Source organism: Hippocampus comes, unplaced genomic scaffold, assembly GCF_001891065.2.
Source record: "Hippocampus comes isolate QL1 unplaced genomic scaffold, H_comes_QL1_v1.1 scaffold196, whole genome shotgun sequence".
Classification (NCBI taxonomy): Eukaryota; Metazoa; Chordata; class Actinopteri; order Syngnathiformes; family Syngnathidae; genus Hippocampus; species Hippocampus comes.
Window position 1 is genome coordinate 337,300 of NW_017806173.1, and position 18,502 is coordinate 355,801.

The following is an 18,502-nucleotide window of genomic DNA, read 5'->3' on the forward strand; positions in this document are numbered from 1 at the left end:
TCTTGAAAATAACTCTAAAATGTATGGGGAGCCAGTGAAGGGATGCCAGAGTAGCAGTTATGTGTTCCCTCTTACGAGAACCGGGCAAGAGGCGAGCAGCGGCGTTCTGGACCAGCTGGAGGCGCTTAATGGAGGACTGGCTGACTCCAAAGTAAAGGGTATTGCAGTAATCGAGCCGGGATGTGACAAAGGCATGAATTACTGTTTCAAAGTGTTCTTGAGAGAGGAGAGGTTTTACTTTGGCCAGCCGTCTAAGTTGAAAGAAGCTGGATTTAACAACGGCACTAATTTGCCAGCCCAATTTAAAATCACTGTCCAGTTTAAGACCCAAGTATGAGACTGTTGACTTAAGATAAGGAGACAGGAGGCCAAAGTCTACAGGATGGGATGTACAAGGGCCACTGGGACCAAACAGTATCACCTCTGTTTTCTTTTCATTGATATTCAAGAAATTTTGTGCCATCCAGGTTTTGTATTATTTATATAATTTATATAAGTTCATGCTTTGTTTTTAATTTAATTTCATTCTTATGGAAGCTTATTGTATTCACTCAGGAAAAAAAAAAAAAACTTTTGGGGCCTTTTTTTGAGGGGGGCGGGGTGTGTCATGAAAAAGAGGGAATGAAACTAATAAAGAAAAAAAGCCCCCCCAAAAAAAAACAAATTACTCAGAAAAAATATATTTTTTTCTATTTCAAATAAAGACAATCCTGTTCCGTGAATTCTAATTTAATGTAATTTAATTTTCCCGCAATATAATTGTAATTTAATTTTGGTTTAATTCCTATTCCATCCAAAAAAATATTTTCAATTCTTATTTTTTTCTCTATTTTTGTCATGTAAATGTAACCCTTTCAGGGACAGCGGCTACAATAGTGGACGCCTTATCAGGTTATCATTATTGGTGGATGAAAGGCTTAATGTAGGATAACTATTTTTTCATGCAATTGAAATGTAACCGAGAGACTGCTGCACAATGTAATTCTAGTTCTTTTCAGTTTGATTTTATTTTCACTTCTTTTTTATGACATCATTATTATTGTGTATTCTTTTTGATTGAAATTTAATTCCTTGTACTTCTAAAAATAATCAAGACATATTTTATAGTTCCGTGTCCCCAAATTTGCAAGGAAGACACTGCTTTGTCAAGGCATGCTCGGATGAGTTTAGTATTTTAAGAACTATTAAGGTTGACACATCATTTGCATATTCCATCAGAGTAATTACCAAGTGTCCCAATACTTGTGTCCATCCAGTGTGTGCGTTGGGTTTCGACACTTACATCTTGGCTTTGTAATTTCATCACAAAGTCTGCAGCCGGTGTTCCGGTGATCTTCATGATTTCTCGGAGCTGGTCCAGGTCTGACACAAGCTTGATGTCAAGGTTCACGTTTTGACTTATTTTTGCTTTCCATCTTAAATAACACTTTCATGTTCATTTCTCCAGGATACGATCGTTGCCCTTGAACAGTGGCTTCCCCAGTAGCATCTCTGCCATAATGCAACCGGCGGACCAGATATCTACTGGAAAAAAAGAAGAGAAAATAAGATGGAGAAAAAAAAAAAAAATCCGACCAACTTTCCATAGTTCCACAGGGATCAACTTTGGGACCCTTTCTTTTTTGTCCATTGTATTTGCTGCTCCTGGGTGATTACTGTTTTTTATGCTAGTATTGTCTTCAATCCGTGTACAGCACCTTGTATGCAATGATGGTCGTTTTTCAGGTGCTCCGGAAATAACGTTGAGTTGAACTGAAGAAAAACCTGTTTGCGTGTAGTGCATCCAGTTGAGAATGACCTCGGGGGCTCGGTACCAGCGCGTCACCACGTAGCCTGTCATCTCCGCATCGGCCTGCCTCGCCAGGCCAAAGTCGAGAATCTGAAGTGGTCGAAATGCCTTATGTCAGCTAATTCCATTTTTTAAGAGCTCTGTGTGTTAAGACGACGTACTGTACCTTTAATTCACAGTCCGGATTGATGGCTAGATTTCCTGGCTTCAGGTCCTGAAAGGAGTTTGAACACAAAATGTATTGTTTGGACTGCACCGTATCAACATATTTACTTATTAGGTTCGACTGTATGTGTCAGCGCACGCACGCACACACACACTTGCATGACAGAGGAAGTTACTGCATATTATGAATTTATCAAGTGGCTCCTTTCCTAAAACAAACATTTAAATCATGTCGTTCTTTTTTGAGGACTGAAAGACAAACAAAGCTTCTAGTGTGGGAATTTGGGAAAAGGCTATGGACCCCACCCCCAAAAAGTGCCTAATCTGAGAGGTCACGCACCCTGTGGATGATCCCCGCGGAGTGAATATACTGAGGAGAGATGAGAAAAAGACATGAATTGTATTTGGGGGAAATTTAGACGTGAGTGACAACTTTTGACAACTGAATTGAGGCTGAGGCGCTCACCTTGAGTCCTTTCATCATCTGGTAGACGAGGAATTGTACTCTGTCCTCTGACAGCCTCTCCAGCTTCATGAGTTTGCCCAGGTCCGTACCCATGAAGGGCATTACCAAGTAGCTGTCGGATTTAAACAAAATAACTATGTTTTTTAAAATTTAAACCTTTCATGCACCTTGTAACCTGATCACGTGATAAGCTGTCCACTTTAGTAACCGCTGTGCCTGAAAGGGTTAAAGGTAAAATAGAATTAGAGCTTACAAATCTCGAAGGCGGTCAAGGGAAATTTCCGCCGCGAAAACATCAAGCAGGCCGATCACCTATGCAAGAGAAACCAAATGGGAAGGAATTATGCTGTGTTTATTTGTAAAAAAAAAAAGTGATTTAATTCATCTCACGTTTTCGTGCTTCATGTGTTTGAGGAGGCGCAGCTCCCTGTAGGCCCTCTTGGCAAAAAGTTTGGACTGGAAAGGCCGATGGAGCTTTTTGATGGCCACCTGCGAGCTGGTCCGCCGGTCCCACGCTGAACTGAAATGGTAGAGTTAAGCGCTGGCTCCCTCTTGTGGTGTGCAAAAGTATCACTGAATTAAACGTAACTGCATGCTATGGCAGCTTCGTGTTTGTTTTGTTTTGTTTGTTTTTTGTAAGGCGTTTTAGTGCATTTGTTAAGTTCAGTGTTTAACTTTTAAAGTCAATACAGACACATTTAATCATTAAAAAGTGTTTGTTTTAAAATATTATGAACCCCAGTCATTTGTGTTAATTCAAACTTTACCCTCCACCCAGATAAGCGCAAATGTCAGCTGGAGAAAAGTTCTTTGACTTTTAACAACAAAGAGGCTGGGGGGTGCTATTCTTTGGAGACCCCCTTATCCCCACAACACAATGCATAGTGGGGGTCCTTGTGGAGCCAGCTGTGTCAGAGTAGGGGGACCAAACTTGGCAAAAAGCCTCAAAAGTAGCGGTAATGATCCAACTAGTTTGAAGTAAAATACACAAATGTTTTTCTGTTTGTTTTGTTGCAGTCAAAATTTTAGTGGTCCTCACCAGACAGTTCCATAAGCGCCTGTCCCGACTTGTCTCAGGTCTCGGTACCTTTCCGGGACTTCCCACACAGTTCTGTTGAGGTCCTGCCTGTAGAATCCCGTCCTGGAGCCGCGCAGAGCCATCCCCGAGAAGTTGGAGGTGAGCAGATTAATCCGCTTGGGTTCTGCTGTGTCGGGGAAGCTCATGAGGGAAGAAAATCCAAAGCGTCTGCTGATAACTGCTGGGGAAGGAGTGCAGTGTGTCCTGTGGAGAAGTTTGCAGGGCAGAATTCCTCCAGGGGTCTTCCTCGACACCCCCATCACACACACACACACACACACACACACACACAAACGCATCTATTGTGCCTCTCGGTCGCCCTGGGCAGTTTATGGGTGTGTCAGTAATGTGAGACAAACATCTGCCCTGGTTATTCTGCTTGACTGCATTTTTAGTGCTAATCTTAGAAATCGGTGACGTTAAAAAGATGATGACTACCTAAGATTACATTGTGCTGTGTGGTCAATTATAAATCTGACTACGGTTATCCAATCAAAGTATAGAAGGAATTATTTTTCACATATATGCTCAGTTTGTTATTTTGTGCGCCATTTGGTGGCATTTTGTTGACAAAGACGCATTTTGAAGTGAGTTGAGGAGTTTCCGGTAGACTAGTACTGTAATGCCTCCACCTTGTGGCAACTACAGGTAATTACAAATGTTTTTGGGGGGTGCCACTATCAATGACCGTATTTTCCGCACTTTGGAGTATAAGGCGCACCTTCAATGAATGGCCTATTTTAAAATGGTTTTCATATATACTGTACGGTGCACTGCAGTATAAGTCGCATTGAATGGAAGCCACAATAGTGGCTGCGGTTGCGGTCTGCATCCACTAGATGGAGCTACGCTAAAGGAATACAATACAAGACAGCTTTATTTATATAGAGCTTTCACACCCGCCACAGCTGTAACAAAGCGCTTTACAGAACATTTAAAATACTAAATCCAATAAATCAGAATATTAATCCATATATAAGGCGCATCGGATTTTAAGGTGCACTGTCGGCTTTTGAGAAAACGGAATGCTTTTAAGTGCGCCTTATAGCGCGGAAAATACGGTAGTCAGATTTTTGCAATGCGCAGTAGGGCTCAGGTGAATATCACCGTGTGTGTGTTTGTGTGTGTGTGTGTGTATATTAATACATTTTATTAGTTTAATGGACTAGTATTGCCAATTGTACAGCATCGTAAAATATTGGATAGTGGTCTCGCTAACATCGGAGTCATAATTAAGTGTCATACAAAATAGAAAATTGTGAGCACTGTATCGGAGGCAATTGTTAATTCTTGCATAGTATAGTGACAAAAATATTTTTAAATTCCAAGACTGATGATACGTGCCGCAGTATCCTACACCGTCAATTTCCCAGTCCCAAAAGCTGTTGCGGTCATCACAAAGACACGGATACATGATTACAACATAACAGCCTTCATTCAAGATGGTGTCCTAAAAATTGACTGACAATCAAAACATACCTTTGGCCGTACAAAATGTTCATTAGAACAGAAATGCAGAATGGCAAAACAAATACCTAAAAAAAAAAAAGTTTAATGATAAGAGGACATTACGTGCTACCTGCGGTTGCGGCATGTAAAAAATGACAACTTCATGGCTCCTCCGCATTGTATCGCATGCCACCGACGATCCTGAAGACACTGTTCAACTGTGACATGACGTACATACAATTTCAGTAAAACATGATTCTCGTCAAGTAAATTAGCGCAAGGATAATAGGACTTGGTGGATATTTCTCCGTAAACAGACCTTTTGGCATATACTGTATACAACACATTGTTGATTCAAAGCACAGTTGGTGTTTACTTCTCTGTAAACTGCAGATGATGATATTCGTACTCATGGGGGGGGAACTGATCGGGATACGATTACCCTCCTTCGGCGATGCTGAATGTGTGCTCTTGATGTATGATAGGTTCACCATTAATAAGCGGGTAAGGTACACTCATGCAGTATGCGGGCTTGATGCAAAGCTGCTGTCTGGCAAAGCCTTTAAAGATGACATGAAAAAGTCTCTGGGTTTTTTTTTTTTTTTTGTCGTTGCAATAATGAGGAACCAGATGGCGCTTGTGTTCTCGTTTTGGAAATCCTAGCGTGCCCTATGTCCTTTCACGTTCCATGCCCCGCTCGTGGGGTCTGTAAACACTTCTGTAAAGTTGCTTTCGTTTATGAAACACCCGTCGGGAGCTGCGTTGTTCCTCTTTCAGTCTCGCAGGAGGAAAAAAAAAAATTTAAAAAGGAGGAATCATAACAGGAAGCAACTTTCGCATCGGACATGAAATCTTCCCTGTAATAGTCATTGTGCCGCCTTCCTTGAGTCTGTTTTTGAAGGAACGGAGGCTCACTGTTCCACCTGGAGGCTGCCAGTCTTGCTGACGGACGCTTTGAAGCCGTTCACCTCTGTAAACACCAACTCTGTCCATTGGGGAGAAGAAAAATCAAAATCTGAAACAATAGGGTGCACGGATACATTCCTGGCGGAATCTCACCTTTCCATTCTTCGAGAGTGCGGTCTTTACTTTCTAGGGTTTGGTCATAAGGCGGCGCCTCGGGTTCGTCATCCGGGTCGTGGTACTGCGAGAAATACGGATGGGCCAGAGCCTCGCTGGCCGAGATCCTCCCGTCGCAGTCCAGGACGAGCATACGCTTCAGCAGATCGACGGCTGTATTAAGCGCGGACGTCAAAAGATGGCGCCGGAAGCAAGAATAATCCTCATGTACGAGCATGGTAACGAAACGGAGCGCTGACCTAGTGGATTTGCTCCCCGGAAGATCTTCTCCAGGTCTTGCTGAGGCATAAAAGGCAGAGACTGGATGTATTTTTGTGCCTGCGGACACGAGTCATGTTCAGTCACACGCACCAAAACTCTTTGTTTTACCTTTCTTTTCCATTTCATATTTAATACAGAGCAGTCCTTTCATTGATTGATAGTATAGTATGGCATCCCTGATGTGCAACGTCGCACCCCACCTTGGTCCTATCTCTTGCATGACAGAGGAACCTACTGCATACTATCAAACTTTTCACATGAGTGAATTGGAAAAAAAAAAAAAAATTGCCCCACGGATTTGAAACGCGGCATTTCAGACAACACAGATGAAATATGTATCCTTATGTTTTTAAGGATTATTTTTGTAACAGCGACAACGATCTATTGATGCCCATTTGCCCAGCCGCCACGTGTTTTTATTTCTTTTCCATTTTATATTTAATTTCGAGTTCAATTCATACTAAACTGAATGTTTACAAAATCCTCAGTTTTTTTTCCCGCCCCACTGAAGAAAAATAGATACTCAATTTGAAATGAAATATGACTTTAAAATACGACGACTGCCATGCATTTCAATACAATTTCTTTTGTGTGATGTCATGTCTCACATGCTCAGAGCAGATCTTCTCCAAGAGGTCAGCGGTCGGCGTCCCGACCATCTCCATGATTCTCTTCAGTTGGTCGATATCTTTTTTTTTTTTTTGAGCAGGAGCAGTTAAAGACAGACCCTAGCCAAGATCACTTAATCAAATTGGTTTTAGTACTGCTCCCCCCCGACACCAAACACAACAAGCGGGCTAATTCAAGGCCTTTTGTGGCGGCCGCTATTCATTCCTCCGGCTCCTTTTCTGTGCTCGCCTTCGGGAAAAGAGATTGTCATGCAAATCCAAAAGACCTCCGTGGATCACTTTGCAAAGATAATGGAGGGTGAGGGGAACGACTGCGGCCTCTTCCGATGCTGATAAAGGATACAGTCAGTGCCGGGAAACAGGACTTTTCCTTTCAGCAGCTCTCCCATAATGCATCCCACTGACCAAATATCAACTGGAGGAAAAAGACCACAGATCAATAAATAAACAGTGGGGGGAGGGGAAGGGGGCAGAAAAAAAAAAACACCTCACCGTTTTGATTGTAGTGCATCCAGTTCAGCATGATTTCCGGCGCCCGATACCAACGAGTCGCCACGTACCCTGTCATCTCGTCGTCCGTTTGGCGGGCCAAGCCAAAGTCGAGGATCTGTCGGGACGGGCAGTTGCACGCAGGCGTTCGAACAAAAGGTGAGGACGCCAAAACGCGAGCGTACGCACTTACCCTCAGCTCACAGTCCTCATTCACGGCCACGTTACTTGGCTTGAGATCCTGCAAGGAAATACGGAGCCGTGATTGAGATTACGTGGCGGTGTGAAAGCCGCGCATGCCCCGGAGGAAATTGATGGTCAAAGCGACAGGAAGTGAAGGCACTCACTCTGTGAATCAATCCGGCTGAATGGATGTACTGTTCGGCGCCATGCGTGAGGAGATAAATGACGAAGACAAGGGTCAACAATGCAGTTGGCCATACACTCGCGGCGAACACGCTCGTCTAAGGGGGAGGCTGCTTTTGGCCGTTTCCATGGGAACGCGCCAGACTGAACAGCTGGAGCCGTCTATTTTTAGCATGCCTCAGACACAAATCGGTCAGTCTAACAAGAATTTCTTTGATCCATTAACTTTGCGAAAGTAATAGATTACTTAAAAAAAATAATCACAATTTTCCATACATAGTATATTTCATATTGTTTTATTCATTTAGCAAATAATGGAGACTTTTTTTGTTGTTGTAAATAATAAAAATGTTGGCAAAATAAAGTTTGACTTTTACATTTACTTGAGTCCAAATAATTGGTTCATTTTTTAAAATTCTAAATGATACAATAAAAACCGTCAAGAAAGCATTTTTGATGTAATTCAACTTTTTTTAACAATCATGTATTGTAAAAATAATTTGTAAATATTAATAATTTAAATATATTTTTCTAAATTCAAGACTTGTGTTATTCAATGGATGATTTATTGAGTTATTTCAAATACAATACTCGTAAAATCACTTTACAAATACATTTAACGTTTTTTTTTTTTTTTAAAGAGCTTATTCATTTATTTTATGGCAAACAAAAAAAATGGAACTTGTAAAATAAATTTTAGATTCTACATTTTGGCTTCTTTTTCTAAAATATTCCAATTCTTTACTGTACATGAAAAAAAAATCAAGCAGAAATTTTACTTATGTTTGGAAATAATTTATGATTTTTTTTCCGGTGCGTACAATAAAAATATCAGTCAAAATAAATGTGTGCATAATACATAATACTGTGTTAATATTGTCACTGTTCATTGATTAGAATTCACTTCATTTCAACCAAAGTGAATGATTAATATTGATCCCAAGAGTAAAATGAACTTTTTTTTTTTTTTACTTGGATATAAACTTTTTGCCTATAGTTCGACTCTTGACTTGACATCAGAAATGACCCGACCCTCTCCTTGTTTTCAAAATCTAACATGGCCCTTCAACACCAAACTTTCCCCAGCGCTTCCTTTTAGCACAGCAACTCACCTTTAGACCACGCAGGAGCTGGTAAATCAAGAACTGCACGTGCTCATCGGACAACCTCTGGAATTTGACAATGTTATTCAGGTCCGCACCCATCAGGTTGGTCACCAGATAGCTAGGGGGGGAAAAAAAAAATGTACAAAGAAACATGTGAGAAACAAACATGGTGGCAACGCACTTCCAGATTCAGGTTCAATATTTACAGTTCATTGAAGTCTTCCAACGCTGCAGCAGGTGTGAAGACATCCAGCAGGCCGATTACCTAAAGCAGACGGAACATTTCAATCAATACAAGCGCAGGCAGCCGGGCTGCTCAGCTGCTCGCTCGGGTTTATTTCGCAACGTCAGGATGCGCTCACATTCTCATGTTTCATGTGCTTGAGGAGCCGGAGTTCTCGATACGAGCGGCGACTGTGGACCAGCGACTGGAAGGGCCGCGACAGTTTCTTCACCGCCACCTTCTGTCGCAGGATCACGTCGTAGGCAGAACTGGAGAGAAATTGAGATTTACTAGGGACTAGGTACTTAGGCATTGATTCTCAAAGTGGTACAACCAGAGTAAGTATTTACACCATCTGATGCATATTACTGGTTTTTAGGTCTGTCCATCCCACATTGGCTGACTGCGCTGTCCTGTTCCAGGGCCTCCGAGTCACCCTGCTGCCACTCCAGATGCCCCCTTGTCGGATTTCAGCCAATCTTTCCGACATGAAGCTCGCGCATGCCATGTCTCTGCCGTGATGCCATTTTCCATACACGGAGCGTTAGGCTCTCGGGTGTAGCGCAAGCGCGTTTATTCGGTTGCGGGATGAGGATGTTGGCGGTTGGATTTCATTTTTTATCGATTTATGTGGTTAACCCTTTCAGGCACGGCGGCAACGACATTGAACAGCTTATGCATGAAAGGGTTCATCAGTCAAACCTGCGGTTATTTTTGACTAATATTTCATCAACCAGCAATGTTTTTTTTTCACATCCATTGGTTGGCATAAAATATGCATGCATCTTTGATATATGTCCATGCATAATAGCATTGAACCTCTGAACCATTTATTCAATTGCTATCATAAAAACACATTCTGACGCCGCGGCAAGTAAATGGCACTCAACGGCAAACATCGGAGATGTTTTATTCATCGTCGTCGAAATGAGAGAATCATATATCGCATATTCGTTTGCGCCTGAAGTGGCGCCTGCGGTAAACCAGGAAGAAATCTAAAGTGAAAAATCATAATGTAGGGTGTGTATATCTCTGCTGTGCCACAATGGAGAATAACCAAATGAGGAAAATGGATGTGGGCCGAGCTGATTGGCTGACGTATGAGCTGGGCAGAAGAAACTAATAAGAAATCAACAAACGACCAGGAAGCGGTGGAGACATTTCAAACCAAAAATGACCTGGTGTTAAAATATGAACTATATTTAAGCAAAAACCGACATGAACCGAACACACAAGATTGTTCTAAATTGTTAAAGCTGAGGAGATGGTCTTGCGAAAGAGCAGTTGGTATGATTCAACTCCGTTTCACAGCAAAGGGGAAGTCTTAATCGTGTCGCACCATCGCAAACAGGATTTGAACTTGTGATGTGAATTTGTCAGGGGCTTTTTTTTTTTCGCAGAATACATTGCCAAAAAAATAACAATCAAGAAAGATATTGTAATGAGAGTCAAAGTAAATGATTACTTTTCGGACAATGTCAATTTTTAGGTACATTCGGAATCAATTTATGTGCTTTAAAACCAACTGCAATTTTGAACTCATGTCCCAATTTTCCCCTTGGCAGCCACATAAAACTGATACCCGCCTTTCTGCTTGCCTCTGAACTTAACTGATGCTGTCAGGGCTGGGTATCATCATAGCAACTATGAGCTCCAACTGGCACTCAAGGGGGTTTAATGCACCATCCAAGAGGAATGCACAGGATTAATTATTAGGACGCCTGTCACAACGTAAACAAAATATTTTCATTTGACACTTTTGTAATAACCTGGATGATGTAGTGAATGTTAAGTGAACAAAATAAACAGCTTTATTTTGATGACACAGCCAACATGCAGGCGGGCATTTTTTGGGGCTGCAGCCTCGCCCCTGCACACGTACACACTCACACGAATACTTACCACACCGAACCGTACGCTCCGGAGCCAACCGGCGTCAGGTTCTGGTATCTCTCCGGCACCTCCCACACCGTCTTATTCAGCTCCTGTCGGTAGAATCCCGGCCTGGCTGACATCTTTGGTAGCTGACAAGGCAACGCAATAATGGGAGGGGAAAGGGAGAATAGTGAAGGGGAAATGAGACCGGGAGTGCGGGTTGCCGATCGTTCGCTTAGCCGAGGTGCTGTGACGACGCACCGGTCACTGGCATCCTCTGTCTCCCCGCCCCCCTTCTTCTCTTTGTCTGACGGTCTTTATCACTTTTCCGCCATCTGGCGGAGGAAAGCAGTGCATCATATTGCAATCACGATAGTAAATAAGAAGAAGAAGAAGAATACATTAGTATAAAATGTACATAAACAGTTGTGTTATTTTCACTTCATACAAAGAAAAAAAAAACATTTGAAATGTTCGTGATGTAAACACACCCGATGCTAAAAAGACAATGAAAGAAAAAAAAACTACCGAATAAATTACTTTGTAAAATGTTCACATTTTCAATACATATGCACACACGCGTCGAAAATAGCATTACAGAAACAAACAAACAACAAAAACTTTGTAAAAAGACGTTAGCAACTGTCAAGCTAGCAAAGCAGTTTTAGCCAGAGCGAAATACACTTTTTTCGATAGCTAACTCGCTACCTAGCGAGAAGTTGCCAGTTAAAAAGTACTGCTTCAAAAGCAAAATACCTCGTTTATGTAGTCCAGCCCGAGCTAAAATCTTCCTTCGTGCACACATAAATGAGAAGAATTGAACTCTTTGCTCGTGCTAGAAGCTATCTATTAAAAAAAACAAACATATATGACGTCATTTGCGAGGGCCGATAGTTCCGCCGTTTGCTCTGTCTAAATGTATTCTATGTATCTTGTTAAATTAGGTACAGTTTTGGTGTGTATGTAAAATGTAATATATTTTTTATTATAACTCCAAGAAAGTAAACTAAAAATACAAACACGACAGCAGTCAACAAGAGTTGAGGATTAGGATTGGCACTCTGGCGCCATCTTGATGTCGTATTGTGGAAATAGCAAATGGAGTCCTCCACTTCTCCATAATTAACTGCAGCAGCTCTGACACACCCACTTTGCCACACGCACATCACACCTCTCAAATTTCTGGCCTCCTTTCACTCACCCACATTGACAGAACTTGGGGTCGCCACAACGAGTTGAGACACCTTGACCATGTTCGACCTGAAGAAGAGGAATAGTTTGACGCTGAACAGCAGCAGCCGCGACGCCGAGGAGTTCCGACGCGTGGCGGTCCGACGGAGGGCGAAAGGCGCTGCCGCGGATTGTCGCACAGGTGAGCTGCACTCCCTAAAAATCACCCTTTTAACCAATTTGCGCACGTGAAATACTCTCAAGGAAATAAAATCGAAAATACCTCGCGCCATTGTCTTTTGGAGTTATTTGATGCCAATTAACCACACTGGGTATGAATTAATATAAAATGACGACAGTGAAATTTGAAACTCTACACTTACGTCACTTCATAGTATGTCAGCTTGCGAACAAAGACGCCATGTGTTGAATGTATGCATTGTGAATCGTGTTAATTGGTGCCTGTGGGATTATTGAGGCAAATCTCTTTCCCCTGCTTCAGCCTGGACTTTGCTCTTTTGCTTTTTGTTTGACACTCTCACACGCAGCAGCAAGCACACACAAAGGCTCAGTTGTTCCTCTCCTGAAGGGTTTGTTTTACCCCTCTTGTCTAATTCGTGCCCTGATGGTACTGATAGAATTATGGAGTCATCAGTGCCAAGCATCACTTCTTCCTATCCTTCTTCATATAAGTGACGAATGTGTCAATCCTGCGTTAAAACCCCATCCGGAAATTGATTTCAAGTGTTTTCTGCAATGGAAAATGTTACCCTTGAGCCTCTAACGGGAGGCCACCCCTTCTATATGCTGACAAATGACGCAGAAGTGAGAAAGCAGAAATGTGACAGAGTTGAGACATGGGCTCACTGGCACGACGAGCAGATCAGTTCAGCAGAGCCTCGGGAATGAACTGTAAAAGCTTCAATTCATGGAAGTTTGGCCCACGAAGTTATCAGTGCCGTAAAGATGAGCTGAAGGATGTAGGTTAGTGCGGATTTGTGTGTTTCAATGACTGCATCTTGCTGATTTTTACCACTATGCTTGTGACTCTTGTCAAAAAGAAAGTTGACTCACTGCCTCAAATCGATTTTAAAAAATGTCAATGTGTAGGGTGGAGCGACAGTCAGACTTGGGGTCAAAGCTTTCAAGATGGTTTCCGAATGGGTGAACATGATGATTTTTAAGGGAACGACGCTATAAGACTAACGAAATGCACAATCCGACACGTGGTATAAAACGGTGCGCGTTTATTTCAGTGGTAAGCGGTGGTTCTTGCAACAGCACCTGCGAATCAGCGCCCAATTCCAAACACCAAGACGGAATAAGTCCATCCAAGAAAACTCCCTGCAAGCCACGAGGTGAGCTCAAGTCTGCTTGGAGCTCAACAGAGTCGATTCTGACATGAGATGCTGTGTCCTTGCAGTGCCTCCAAAGCCCGCGCACCTCCAGACTCCAATGAAGACCGCACCACCGTCTTCATCTGGGCTCCCCCCGTGGCATTTGAATGAAGACAACACGCCGACCCAAGCGACTTGCTACCACATGTGCCGTAGTCCTAACAAACCTGGACCGGGTTTTCTCAGTGAGCCACGTTTAAGCCCTACCAGGCTGTCCCCTTCTCAGAAGATCCCCAAACTCGCGAGCAGTCCGGCATTGTTGTCTCCAAGTTCGGGCAAGAGAGGCATCCACAAATGCAGTCCCTTGAGGGAGGGAGGCCACAGTCCGGCCAAGTTGTCCCCGAAAAACCGAAGCCCCCTCTCAGGACTACTGAAAACCCCGAGCCCCATTCAGGGAAAGACGGGCAGCTACACCCCTGCCAGCAACTCAAAATCCTGGCTGGGGTTGAACAGGATCCCAAGCGGGAAGACTGAGGGACAAAAGAAGCAATCGGGGAAGTCTTTGAGTGTGCCGGATCTCATCGTGTACTTGGATGAAAGGTTGGATTTTTGGTTTTATCGAGTCTACTTCTTGACTTTTGTACAAAACTTTCATTCGACTCTTAAGTCGCGGTATTTCTTTTGGTCCAGAACTGTCACCGTCCGTCACGACAAAAACCGCAATGTGGCCTCAGTTCTTTCTGGCACTGCGACTCAATAACTCCCGTTTTTCCAGACCTCCATCGGATATGACAGAAGGTTCTGCCTTGCGCAGTCGACCTACCATCACCGTCAAAGCCCCAACGGACCAGAGACTCAATCGCACCGAGCGCGAAGTCACTCCGAACCTACACACCGATCCCATCCGTGCCGATAAAGCCTCCAAGATCCGCGTGGGATCCCGGTTCTCTTGCAAATGGACTGAGACTACACGTGAAGACCAACACTGCGAGGAAAAACTTGAGAAGAAGACCGAGGAGCAAAAGGAGGAGAACACTGAGCAGAAACTGTTCAAAATAGTCAGTGAACTCCTTCACACGGAGAGGGCCTACGTTGCCCGCCTTCACCTCCTGGACCAGGTCAGTGTCGGGGTGGAGGTGGTCTTGAAAGTCTATGGTCTTGAAAGTCTTACACCGGTATCCCCTTTGCAGGTTTTCTGTCTGCGATTAACGGACGAGGCCGGACGTGGCTCCTTTCCGGCCGACGTGGTCCGAAACATCTTCTCCAACATTTCGTCCATCTACTCCTTCCACAGTCAGTTCCTGCTGCCTGACCTGGAAGACTGCATCGGACACTGGTGGGTCCTCATCCTGTGACAAAAACCGGAATCCAGTTTTTAAATGTTTTGTCTATCTGGCTTCGCTGTTTGATCTGGTGGCAAGTATCTTGAAGTGAGCAGAACATGGGCGGTTCCTCCTGGGTTTTCGCGATTTGTGGCGGGGGTGTAGGTCAACGGGCACTTTGTAATTTCATTTTCAGGTTCCTGATGAATGTGGGGTCACCGGTCACCACAAGATTGAAGTTATATTTTGTTTTTTGTTTTCCCCCACATCGAGGCATGAGCGTCCAGGTTTGGGCAATGTCCTCCTGCAGCACGCTCCCTTCCTGAGGATGTACGCCGATTACGTCAGGAACTTCGACCAGGCCATGGGGTTGGTGAGACTCTGGACCGAGCGCTCATCCGCTTTCCGCAATATCATCCAGGACATCCAGGTAGGAAAATCAAATCAGTTCCTCGCTGAAGATAGAGAACATTCAAGAGCTCTTATTTTTCTCCATATAGAGTCAGGAAGTGTGCGTCAATCTCACTCTGCAGCATCACATGTTGGAACCGGTCCAGAGAATCCCTCGCTATGAGATGTTGCTCAGGGATTACGTCAAAACTGTACCCTCGAGTAACCCGGACTATGAGTTTGCTCAGCGTGAGTGTTGTCACTCGGCGTCATCGGACAGATATCACGTTGAACCAGTTTGGACCTTCTGTGTCTCTCTTCTGCACAGAATCCCTGCAGACAATTTCCATGGCTGCCAACCACTCAAACAGCGCCGTCCATCAAGCTGTCAGTCGCCTTGGGCTTCATCTTCATCTTCCGATGCTCAATTTTTTAAAAACGTTTTTGGTCTCTCGTAGGAGAGCATCAAGAGGTTGCTGGAGATCTACGAGATGGTCGGCGAGGAGGAAGTGGTGAACCCCACCAACGAGTTCCTCAGGGAGGGGCGTTTGCTCAAGCTCGCCGCGAGGAACATGTCTGCCATGGAGCGCCACCTCTTTCTGGTAAAACTATGCATTTTTTTTGTATTTAATTTGTCCCTCATGGCCAAATTCAATTTACAAACTCTATTTGTCTTATTGCACAGTTTAACAACTTCCTGCTGTGCTGCACGCCAAAGTTCAGCCTGGCGGGCCAGCGCTTTACGGTGCGCTGCCGTATCGGAATGGACGGCATGCAGGTGCAGCAAACCATCAATGACGACCACCCGTACACCTTCCAGGTGTCGGGGAAGGAGAAAACCCTGGAGCTCCAGACCAGGTATGCGTCCTTTTTTAGATTAGGTTGTTATCAAAATCATTACTGTGCTCCCCCACTCTCTTCATTTATTTATTTTTTTTTGCCATCTGAGTAAACTGAGCATTCCACAATGACAATAAACCGATTCTGATTACTTGTACGTAAGGTCAGACCCCAACATATTGATTTTGATGTGCTTTTTTTTTTCTAGCTCTGAACAGGACCGAGATGAGTGGATAAAGGTAACGGCATCCCTTTTGTTGACTTAATGACATTTCAATCAAGGCACCGCTGCGTTTGTTACAATAAGTGTCATGTTACCTGGTGTGGGAAAATATGGACTTCACGTTCGTTCTCCAGGTGATCCGGGACGCCATTGACGTGTTCCAGAAGAAAAACGAGGCGTTCAAGTTGGCATCTAAGGAGCTAAATGTGGAGGAGCCGGTAAGTGGGGAGACTACCTGCAATACGGCCGGCGGCATCCGGGCTGAGGCTCGCATTTCCCCAGGCGGAGGAGCTCGGTCGGCGCGCCCCTCGCTGGATCCGCGACAATGAAGTGACCCTGTGCATGAAGTGTCGGGAGCCCTTCAACCCGCTGACCAGACGCCGACATCACTGCCGGGCCTGCGGCTGCGTGGTGTGCTGGAAGTGCTCCGACAACAAGGCGGCGCTGGCGTATGACGGCAACAAGCTGAACAAGGTGTGCAAATCCTGCTACTCCATCTTGACGGCGCAGAGAGGAAGGAGGGCCGAGAGCACCAAGAGGCCAACAGCTGAGGTGAGTGGGTCGAATAAAAGTTGTGGGTGGGCCCAAGGGTCATTCTTGAAAGAAAAAAAAAAAAAAAAGTTGATTGTCATTAATCCTTTCATTCACCCGGTAACATAAGATGTCCACTGCAGTGGCCGCTGTGCCTGAAAGGGTTCAAACAAAAACAAAAAAAAAATCATGCTCCTTTTTCAAATGAATTTATTCTAAATAAAACGTTTGAGCAAGAGCAAAAAAAAATGTTCAAAAAATGTCCACTGTCCGTGCACGTGAAAAAAAATGCATTTCAAATAACCAACCCAGTTTTATTGACAATTTAATTTTTTAAATGAATAAAAGAAAAAAAATCCAATTAAATTCAATTTTTGTCATTAAATAATTTAATTAACCAAAACAAAAATGGTAAATTTATTTTAGCAATAAGTAATTTGGATGTGAAGTCAATTTAATAAGCAATTTAATATTATTTTAGTTTATGTAACGTTTGTTTTTCCTTTCAATTTCATTCAAATATATTTTACGAAACTTTTAATGTTATGCAAATAAGATATTTACAATGAGCAACTGTGCACAACCAGCCTACTGTGCTCATAAAAATGCATGTTCATTTTGTATTACCGGTAGTCTTAATTAAATTTTTTTTGTTTTTAAATATTGAATTTTTTTGCATTTGATTGTAAATGGCTAATTTTAGAAAAACTGACATAAGCACAATATAAGACAGGACTCTTAATAATGTAAAAGGTTAGTGAACCTGATTAAGGGCCAAACTTTGCCCATCCCGGATTTAAATCCACAGTGTGAGTCCAAATGTAGGTTTTTTTTTTTGGTTTTATTTTCCCCCTCAGTCGGAGTCTTTGTCAGCGTCCTGCATGATGAGCGGCTTCCTGCAATACAGCGACAATCCCAAAACGTGGCAGCGGGTGTTTGCTGTCATCAACAAAACGCAACCGCTGGTCCTCTCTTTATATGCAGCTCAACAGGTAAATTGCATTTTTTTCCCCTACCTAAAAAATTATGACTTACCTTTTTACTTTTTTTTTTTTTTCTTCGCCTCATTTAGGATACGAAGCCTCTCTCCTGTATTTCTCTGCTGGGCTGCATCGTGGAAGATCCCCCTCAGGAGCTCCATGGACAATCCTGCTTCAATTTAAGACAATCCAAAAGCTGCCACAAGTTCACCTGCGAGCACACGGACGTCAAACGAGCCTGGTTGGCCGCTCTGGGGGCGGCCGCGACGGGCTCCGACGATTGCGCCAGCGAATCCAGCGGGGAAGAATTTGTTATCGTTTAGGAACGGGCAACATTCAAACAAGAGAACTGCGATTTCCTCACAGGTGGTGGGGCCACTTTTTATTTCTGAAATGGTTGACAGTAAAATAAATAAATAGTTTTAACATGAATCAGAGTGTCCCCTACTGCTACTAGTAAGAGGTTTGCTTGAGCCCTGTACAATTCGGTCGGTGAAAACAATATGAGGCTTTACTGGATTGGAATTACTTTTGAGAAAACACATTCATTTGATCTGGTGTTCGATAGTTATACTTAGCCGCAGGGAAACTACAGTGGTATCTTGACTTAAGAATGCTCTAACTTGATGTTTTGTTTTGTTTCGTAAGCAAGAGAAAAAAAAGTGTGAAAATACGGGTAACTGTTGTCTTTATGGCCACTCAGCTGAAATTAGCTGTAAAACGAAACCAAAAC

General features: G+C 43.4%; 3 protein-coding genes across 10 annotated transcripts in view; 1 reads left to right on the top strand and 2 right to left on the bottom strand.

Annotated features, from left to right (window-relative positions):
• LOC109531841 (mitogen-activated protein kinase 12-like) overlaps positions 1-4,237 on the bottom strand; it is a 5,697-nt gene extending 1,460 nt beyond the window's left edge. Inside the window, exons 1-9 of one of the 2 annotated variants that reach the window (XM_019896351.1) lie at positions 3,460-4,237; positions 2,811-2,940; positions 2,674-2,732; positions 2,421-2,532; positions 2,295-2,324; positions 1,956-2,003; positions 1,765-1,879; positions 1,453-1,521; positions 1,283-1,362 (exon numbers count right to left, since the gene is read on the bottom strand). In XM_019896351.1, coding sequence (XP_019751910.1) covers positions 1,283-1,362; positions 1,453-1,521; positions 1,765-1,879; positions 1,956-2,003; positions 2,295-2,324; positions 2,421-2,532; positions 2,674-2,732; positions 2,811-2,940; positions 3,460-3,797 — 981 coding nt within the window. In that variant the 5' untranslated portion in view covers positions 3,798-4,237. Of the gene's footprint in view, positions 1-1,282; positions 1,363-1,452; positions 1,525-1,764; positions 1,880-1,955; positions 2,004-2,294; positions 2,325-2,420; positions 2,533-2,673; positions 2,733-2,810; positions 2,941-3,459 lie in introns of both variants that reach the window. The other variant, XM_019896350.1, reaches the window with a different exon arrangement.
• A 677-nt stretch (positions 4,238-4,914) lies between these two features.
• On the bottom strand, positions 4,915-12,269 carry mapk11 (mitogen-activated protein kinase 11). 6 transcript variants are annotated; one of them, XM_019896358.1, is made up of 13 exons: positions 12,178-12,267; positions 11,004-11,125; positions 9,241-9,370; positions 9,085-9,143; positions 8,885-8,996; positions 7,754-7,783; positions 7,600-7,647; positions 7,410-7,524; positions 7,261-7,332; positions 6,897-6,976; positions 6,267-6,345; positions 6,007-6,180; positions 4,915-5,932 (listed from the first exon to the last, which is right to left on the bottom strand). In XM_019896358.1, the coding sequence occupies exons 1-13, from the start codon at positions 12,181-12,183 to the stop codon at positions 5,859-5,861; spliced, it is 1,101 nt and encodes a 366-aa protein (XP_019751917.1). In that variant the 5' UTR covers positions 12,184-12,267; the 3' UTR covers positions 4,915-5,858. The 6 variants fall into 6 exon arrangements, with proteins under 6 accessions (XP_019751917.1, XP_019751915.1, XP_019751913.1 ...); XM_019896356.1 differs by adding an exon at positions 11,238-11,311 and having other exon boundaries at positions 7,410-7,647; positions 12,178-12,249; XM_019896354.1 differs by having other exon boundaries at positions 7,410-7,647; positions 12,178-12,269.
• Positions 12,215-18,405, top strand: LOC109531837 (FYVE, RhoGEF and PH domain-containing protein 4-like). Of its 2 annotated transcripts, none has more exons than XM_019896344.1 (15): positions 12,215-12,348; positions 13,403-13,504; positions 13,570-14,083; positions 14,259-14,601; positions 14,674-14,819; positions 15,079-15,235; positions 15,306-15,444; positions 15,524-15,582; positions 15,654-15,797; positions 15,881-16,053; positions 16,244-16,274; positions 16,393-16,476; positions 16,541-16,810; positions 17,647-17,781; positions 17,862-18,405. In XM_019896344.1, exons 1-15 carry the CDS (start codon positions 12,228-12,230, stop codon positions 18,090-18,092), a joined length of 2,649 nt encoding a protein of 882 aa, XP_019751903.1. In that variant the 5' UTR covers positions 12,215-12,227; the 3' UTR covers positions 18,093-18,405. The 2 variants fall into 2 exon arrangements, with proteins under 2 accessions (XP_019751903.1, XP_019751902.1); XM_019896343.1 differs by lacking the exon at positions 12,215-12,348 and adding an exon at positions 12,388-13,130.
• The last annotated feature ends 97 nt before the right edge of the window (positions 18,406-18,502 follow it).